Below are 8,796 nucleotides of genomic sequence, written 5' to 3' on the forward strand. Positions count from 1 at the left end.
TGGCAGCTACAGCTAGCAACAAAGATCTAACAGCTGGCAAAGAAAAATTAAAGCCATTTTTAAATATTAGTATATTCTCCAATAGCCACCAGTTGAGTTTTGTGGAAACCGGTGTATGAATCACTGGATGTGATTACATGTGTACAGCATACAGCCTGCTGGTTAAAGGATAGCACAGGAAAAGCATTTTCCTTCAGAATTACTCACCTACTCTTCCCCACCCCCCTTTTATTGTTATAAGCCTAAAGCCCGGACTGGAATAAGTAAGCCTTATAATGTCAAGCAGATCAAAACCACCACACCTCAGGAAGCGGAGGAAGCTATTAGATGCCTTATGGAAGCAAAAGGAGGTAAGCAGAGCTTTCCAATAGAGTTCCAAAATCTCCAGATAAACAAAATGAAGGTTTATTTTATCCTTCCCTGATGACAACCTAAATAAGACATATATTTATGCTCATATTACATTTAATACTGCTTTGTGGGCTCCTGCGAGATTTTCCTGGGAATGTTTTCTGTCATTTTGGATACCAATTGTCTTTCTGTTTCAAGATTAATATTAAAGGGACCCCATCAAATTTTAAATTAAGTAATATTTTAAAACCTGTCCCTGCAGTTCCTGTTACTAAGAACATCATAGATTATGATATTCAGCTGTACTCTGAAAAAGACAGCTATCATCTTCCTTCTCAACAGATCTGTTCCCGGAGGGGTAGCTGTTCACTTCAGGAACAACAGAGTTCACATGCCCAGCTAGCAGAGTGTAGTCTACACAGCTACGGTAGAGTGATATGGGTTCTAGTCACACTCCCACATCAGCACCAAAATTGTTAAGTTGTAAATACGGAATCTTTATTGTTGATGAAGCATAAACCAGAAACAATTCAACTTTATCCTCACATCCCAGCATGGGCTGGCAATTAGAAGAAAATGTCTTTTCATTTGTAAAACTGAGCTAATGTAATCAGGAATCATTAAGAGAGAATAACCTTGGGACGCCACATTGCCATTTTTATATTTGCTCTTGAGAGCATGTTTGCACATTAAATGAGAAAGAATTGGTGAAAACAAATTTTCTTTGCACTAGTTTATTAGTTTACTTTCTGTATTTCACCTGGCGTGGCTAAGAAAACTAGCCTTGTCATTTTCATTTTAGGAGTCTCATGCTCTAGTAACACCTTCTACAGCATTTTTCATCCATAAAACACAAAGTGCTTTACAAAGGAGAGCAGTATCATTATCCCTCTTTTATATATGGGGAAACTGAGGCACAGAGAGATTAAAATGTCATGCCCAAAGCCATCCAGCAGGCCAGTGGCAAAGTCTGGAATCTAATCCATCCATTGACCATTGTGTAATAGCACAATGCTGCTGTTTTTAGGTTGGAAGTGCTGCTGGAAAGGAGTGTAATGAATATGCAATGACTAGTTTTTCATAAAATTAAAGACACGCTAGTGATATGTTTTTGGTGAAATTCTGTGCTTATTGCCAAAACTTTCATCTTCAGTATGAACATTGTCCCTTTAAAGTACTGGGCAAAAGAATTTTGGAAAATAAGACCATGAAGGAAATCGATCTTTGAACTACACTTCAGACAGATTCAAACAATGGTTGTTTTTGCATTTCAGGAACACAAGAGGATGCTCTAAAGCCTGCTCCGATAAGAACCCAAACATTCACCCCACCTAACGCCTTTCCCAGCGTCTCCAAGTCAGCATCATTTCCGGGGATACAACCAGGACCTATGCTCGTGCCCCATCGCCCTCCACCCAAAGTTCCGACTGTAAAGAAACCAGTGGCTTTGCAAAGAACTGGAGTCAAACCCGAAAATGTAAGATAGCTACCGCAGAACACATCAGCTATTCATTGTGTGCTTTAGCAGGGGTGGCAAGTTGTTAAATAGTTTACATGAAGTTCTGAGTCTGGCTCAGGATTCTGTTTGACATCTTCTGTCCCTGAAGTGTGTTTGCACATGGCAGTCACTGTGGCCTATATGCACAGTAAATGAACTTCAAGTAGAGGAAATTATTATTCCCCATTTTGACAAAGTTATTACTAGCTGGTTCTATCCATATTCAGCTCTTTTATCATCCGTCTCTGATAGTCCGTCCTCTTGGTAGTTGTTTCCCTCCCCTGAACTCCTCACTTGTCCATACCTTTCTGATTGTCTAGAACTGAATGCAGAATTCCAGATATTATTTTACCAAATCTGCATCTTCTCCTTGGTTTGCCTCTCATGCATCCTAAACTTGTGATAATACCTATGAACTTATATATAGTTTGGTGATTATTTTCAAACCTCTGTTTCTTTCTGCATTGTTGCTCCACTGATCAAACTGCATCTGAAACACTGAAATGTAGGTTGCCGTTGGTAAGAGTCAAAGAAAATGCTAAAATGTCTGAGAATTAGCCCTGAGCAAATACAGAAAATATATTTTATTTGGTCTTACCTCCATCCAAAGCCCTTATTTCAAATTGATGTCAAAATTGTTTAGAAATTGCCTTTTTCATTTTGGGGGGGTTTTGTTGGGGGTTTTTAATATTTATTTATTTAGAACAAAATTTTGTTGCTTTCTTAGGCCATGTCTACACTACAGGTAAGATCAAAGCAAGCTGAAGTCGATCTTCTGGGCTGCAAATTAGTGGATCTAGTGAAAACATGCTAGTTTGAACTGAGAGGGAGCACCCATCGATGCTGGTAGCCTTGCTACCAGCGAAGTCGAAGGGAGAGTGTGCTCCATTCAACTTCCTAGAGTGTGATTGGCTCCAAAATTCGAGTTAAGATACACAATTAACGTAGCTGAAGTTGCGTATCTTACTTCGAACTTATCCCCTAGTGTAGACCAGACCTTAGAGAAAAACAAAATCCCCAAAGTTCATACAACCAGTTTTGTTCATAGCAGATAACAAATGTCCCTTCTGAACTGAGAAACTGCAAGTCAAGCTTTGAACCAAAAATAATGGTTTTATTAAGTTATAAATCACAGAGTTGGTTTATTGGAGTTGCCAGAGCTTGTGATGTCAGCTACACTATTCCAAGTGTTACTTCTTAACACTAACAAAATGTATCTGAAAACTGACAAGAGAAATAGCCTGCCACAACCAATAAATAGTAAAACATCTTCTCCAGGAGCCCAGTGGTAAGGGTTCTAGCCTGACACTTGGCTCTGCCACAGACTCTGTGTGACCTTGGGCAAATCATTTAGTCCCAGTTCTCATAGCTGTCACATGGGTATTGTGAGGATAAATATATTAAAGATCGTGATGTGCTCCTGTAGAATATTACAATAATGGAGGCCGTATGAGTACCGTAGATATGTCCTTTCATATTCTTCCTCTGTGACGGTCTTTGCTAAACAATTCTTCTCTTAAAGTTAGTTTTTTACGGTCTCTATCTTACCTCAGTCTGGAAAGGCACTACTTGTATGCCCTAAGGTAGTTCACACAGCCTTCCACTGAGCAGAACCACAAAAATAAGGTAGAGAAATAAACCGAACAGCCCCATTCCTTCTCAAGAGACTCTTTTCACAAGTATATGTATTAAGAACAGTCTTTCCTCAAATTTAACTAACCCTCATCTACTCCTGACATATTTCAAAATAGACAGACTAAAGGTATTTCACGATAAATTACATAACAGTTCCTATGCTAGTTTGTCCACTGCCCACTTGGGGTTTAGGTACATGGAGCATTAGTCTGTACCCGTTCGTGTGGTTTCAGTCAGAAGTATTGAGAACAGGAGATAGAGAATAATAATTACATTGAGATAATTAGCTAGAACTAAATTAACCTGGCCTCAAAATGTATTACTGTGGGCTGCTTGAGCACGTGTAGCTGGTTAATCATCCTGCCCATGCAGTTTAAGCATACTGGGCTAAATCCAATAGGAATGAGCTTTTCCTTCCTTTAACAAGGAGAAGGGAATCCATATGGCCAGGACTTATAATGGCATGGATGTTGACTTCAGTGGCACTAGTAACATGATAACACCTTTAAAACCAAACGCAATGTCACATTTTTTCCAATTATCCCTTTCTGCTTCGATTTTTTTTCTTTTTCTTTCTTGCTTGAGAAGCATATAAGGCACTAAGGAAGAATGCAAAATTCCACGTGATTTAAGAAACAAATGCACTTCTTGGCTTAGCGGGAGTTAATTGTCCTTCAACCTTGCGCATCACAAGGCATGTGCTAATGCTCCATTAATGCAACCCTTAGGAAGCCTTATTATTTAAATATTACTGCAGCAAGAAAAGTCATATTTAAAGAACGCCTCAAAATTTCAGTGTCGGGCAGTGTGGCCCCAAGCATAATTCTGATATGAAAAAGAAAATGGTCACAAAGGAATGTATTTTGAACTCAGTGAGTGAACAGGACTTAAACTTCTACTTCCCCACATACTGCACTGGAAAGTAACACCATAGTATGCAATGTGACACATAAGAGCAAAGCAGGGCTACTTTAAAGCTAATACTCCCATGCCTTTACTTTCTACTTCCTCATCTCTTTCAGCAGTTCCACCAAATTCTTTCAGTAATGCACTCAACACAGTTTGTATCCTCTTTATCCCAACTACTATGTGATCGTTTTCCCCTCTAGATGGGCAGAGCTAGTGCTGTGACCAAGTCTGCATTTAAAATGTCACTCATTCTCATATTTCTTTTGTTCCCTTTTCTCAGCCTGTATGTCCAGAAGAGCAGCTTGACCAGCAGCCTGCCCGCTTTCACATTGGATTGTCTGAGTCCTGCCTTGAAGCCAAAGGCACCATCAGTCCCACTAGAATCACCCCTGTGCCTAAGCCCAGAACAATGCCGCCTGGCAAAGCTCCTGAGAGAAGAAACAGCAGCGACAGGCAGCCTCCCAGCCCAGGCATTTCGGAGGCAAGTGTGCCACCTCTGCAGAACTCCTCCTTTGCCCCAAAGGTTCCGCCCCGAAGGAAGAAGTCTGCTCCTGCTGCTCTTCACCAGCAGGTGCTTCAGAGCAGTAACAGTGTGCTTCTCAGGGGCTTAACATTCAATTCCAACAACAACAATTGTCCTTCAGAGCACAGTCCTACAGCACAGGAACTTGACATCCTCCCTCTTTCTCCCAGAGATTCTGAGCTTTCAGCTTGCACATCCACTGCCAGCCCAGACGGCAGTGGTACTAAGCACTTGACAGCGACTGTTCTGGAGTTTATCGCTGACTTTCAAGGCCCTCCTACCCCAGACATCCAGCAGCCACCGCAGTTTGACACCAATTCACTAACAGAGAGTGTCAATCTCTTAGACCTGGACACAGATGTTTCCTTTCCACTTGCCACACCAGCAACAACTAGCCCCACACACACTCCGAGAGATTTGAAACTCCCCAGTCACTGGGTTACATTTAGTGACGATGAAGACAATGGTACCTCATCAGAGGGAGTCAGCAAACTGCTTGTCTTAGAGCAAAACAAAAATACCTTGATGGACACAAATGCTAATTTAGAGTTGGGAGATTTTTTCCCTTGATATTTTTTTTCCCTACAGAAATCTAATAATGTTACAAGATAAAAATCTGCTTTGAATGAACAGCTGAATTAATCATGGCAAAACCACATTTTATTTTTGTTTTGTTTATAACAAAAATACTACCACAATTGGGAGGGAGGGGAATACAAGCCAACTTGCTAAAAAAAACAACAACTTTGGTCTAAATTATTTCCCTTTTTCTAATCCAGCTGAAAAATAAAGTGACATTTCATGTAGTGAGAGTATTTAAGAGTATATAATGATGTACAAAGAAAACAAGCACAAAGTTTATAGGCATAATTTATATTTCAAACAATTTCTATAATTTAAAATAAAGACTTGTCTACATGGTAAAATTACCAGCAGAGCGACAGCAGTATAATTATATCACTATACTAATTCTGAGGAAAGAATGTCCCCATAGGGAAGGATCATAAAATGATTTTAGCAATATAATTACACCGCTATAATTCTGGCAGTAAATATGCTGTAGATAAGTCCTATGTTGCATCTCTTGCATGTGACTTACAACTAGTGGCTGGTTCTGTAGTCTCCTGGTATTAGCCTGCTGGCTAAATTCCTCAATCCTCATCAGTTATTGAGAAGTATAAGGAGTGGAGGATGTCATAGATTAGATGCTATTTTGATGAACATGCTGGTTTTTAGTCGCAACCTTGCAACTGCACACAGATATTACAGTAGGCCCCTTAGGGTGCATCTATACAGCACCCTTACCTCGAAATAGCTTATTTCAAAGACAGCACCAAATTTCAAAATTAAGCACTATTCCGACAAGTCCCTTAACCCTTGTGGAATGAAGGTTACAGGGATGCTGGAATAGCATGCCTGTTATTTCAAAATATATTTAAAGATACTTAAAGACATGGAATTGCTATTTTGAGATACTTCCAATATCCCAAAATAGCCCCACTGTCTAGACGTAGCCTTATAGAATCCTAGAACTGGAAGGGACCTCGAGAAGTCATCAAGTCTAGTCCCCTGCCCTCATGGCAGGACCAAACACTGTCTAGATCTTCCCTGATGGATGTCTATCCAACCTGCTCTTAAATATCTCTGGAGATGGAGATTCCACAGCCTCCCTAGGCAATTTGTTCCAGTGTTTAATCACCCTGACAGTTAGGAACTTTTTCCTAATGTCCAACCTAAACCTCCCTTGCTGAAATTTAAGCCCATTGCTTCTTGCCCTATCATCAGAAGCCAAGGAGAACAATGTTTCTCCCTCCTCCTTGTAACACCTTTTTAGATGCCTGAAAACCGCTATCATATCTCCTCTCAGTCATCTCTTTTCTAAACTAAACAAGCCCAATTCTTTCAGTCTTCCCTCATAGCTCGTTTTCTAGATTTTATTCATTTTTGTTGTGCAGAAATTGGAGAAGGTCCAGAGAAGACCATCTTTCTTGAAATGTGGTGCCCAGAACTGGACACAATACTCCAATTGAGGCCTAATCAGCACAGAGTAGAGTGGAAGAATGATTTATTGTATCTTGCTCATAGCACTCCTGTTAATGCATTCCAGAATCATGTTTGCTTTTTTTGTAATAGTATCTCACTGTTGACTCATATTTAGCTTGTGGTCCACAATGACCCCTATAGATCCCTTTCAGCAGTACTCCTTCCTAGACAATCACTTCCCATTCTGAATGTGTGAAAACTGATTGTTCCTTCCTAAGTGGAGTACTTTGCATTTGTCCTTATTAACTTCATCCTGTTTACGGCCATTTCTCCAGTTTGTCGAGATCATTTTGAATTTTGACCCTGTCCTCCAAAGCACTTGTGACCCCTCCCAGCTTGATATCATCTGCAAACTTGATAATCAGGGCTCAACAATCTATGTAAGCTACTCGCCTGTGGCAAGTAGATTACATCCCGGAAGAGCCGGGTTCGGGTGATCTGCGCATGCATAGAACGATCTGCGCATGCCCAGAACGCCGGACAGCGCAGCTGGCGAGCGGGGCTTGTCGCGGCTTGGCGAGCCCTGTTGATAATCATACTCTCTATGCCATCGTCTAAATTGTTGATGAAGATATTGAACAGAACCAGGTCCAAAACAGACCCCAAAAGGAACCCCGCTTGGTATGCCCTTCCAGCATGATTGTGAACCATTAATAACTATTCTCTGAGAGCAGTTATCCAGCCAGTTATGCACCCACCTTATAGTAGCTCCATCTAGTTTGTATTTCCCTAGTTTATTGATAAGAGGGTTATGCGATAATGATAAGCTGATAATGATACATGTATGAAAATTATTCTAAAAACCTGTTTTCTTTCAATGCATTCTCTCTTCTACGTTCAGATTAACTGATTTTGTTCTTTTCTGTGTAACCTGATGCTAAATGATGACTTGCTATCCAGTCAAAAGGCACATAGACAATGACTGTCTAGAACTCTGGAAGGGACTGTGCAGGTAACCTGCTTGTAAACATTCCATTTGTCCGTGTACTGTATGTATAGTCAGTGACAGAATCCTGTGGAAGTATAAGATGTTTGACCACTACTCAGACCTTTGCTCCCTTTTTGTTTCTTTGCAAGGAAATAACAAGTTCATGCTTCGTTCATGTAGACAATGATATAATAAATGCAGATGTGCCAAAGGCAGTTTAAATTACGTGAGTGCTACATTGGTGAGGCAGTACTCAGCATGAGCAAGGGTAGCAGAATCTATCCATAGTGTGAAAAGCTGACTTACTAATTCTGCCCATTGATAGTCAACATGAGCACTGGCTACTGGATAGTTGGAAGGTCATTTCCACTCCCAACCTGGCAGGAGCAGTACAGGTGCATCTTCCTTATTCACTTCTGTTGAACACTTTTATAATCAATTTAGCAGGTGTGAAGCCATTAAACCGCTGTATGCCATAAGGAAATGAGATTTTAGCACCTATATCAGAGGGATAGGCAAGTCTGAGAAATAATGCAACAGCACTATTTGTCAAAAATTATATTCCCGTAAAAATGATAAAGGGAGATGGTTAACTTTTTATTTAAGGGAGCTACTAAGTGATATGTGAGAGGAAACCAGAAAATAAGGCTAGAATAAACATGGAAGTGGAGTCTTTCATGCAGACTTTTGAATCCCCAGATAATGGCAGATTGAGAAGAATTTCAGGACATCAAGATTTCAAAAGCTGAGGAAATGGGAGGGGAGCAGCAAAAGTACCTGTCAGAAGATGCTATCATTTATATGCAACTATATTGAAAAAGAGTGTGAAACAAAGGTTTACTGAACATTAATTCATTCCATGAGCATAAAAGAGTTTGTCAAACTAAACAAAACTTGCCATGAGCTTCT

General features: G+C 40.2%; 1 protein-coding gene across 2 annotated transcripts in view; it reads left to right on the plus strand.

Annotated features, from left to right (window-relative positions):
* The window catches only part of SYNJ2 (synaptojanin 2), an 85,520-nt gene extending 77,411 nt beyond the window's left edge, over window positions 1-8,109 (plus strand). For both annotated transcript variants that reach the window (XM_075924523.2, XM_075924524.2), the window contains 3 exons: window positions 242-350; window positions 1,626-1,828; window positions 4,674-8,109. In XM_075924523.2, coding sequence (XP_075780638.2) covers window positions 242-350; window positions 1,626-1,828; window positions 4,674-5,486 — 1,125 coding nt within the window. In that variant the 3' untranslated portion in view covers window positions 5,487-8,109. The remainder of the gene's footprint in view (window positions 1-241; window positions 351-1,625; window positions 1,829-4,673) is intronic.
* Window positions 8,110-8,796: the final 687 nt, after the last annotated feature.

This window comes from Pelodiscus sinensis, chromosome 3, assembly GCF_052426305.1.
Source record: "Pelodiscus sinensis isolate ZL-2025 chromosome 3, ASM5242630v1, whole genome shotgun sequence".
NCBI lineage: Eukaryota > Metazoa > Chordata > Testudines > Trionychidae > Pelodiscus > Pelodiscus sinensis.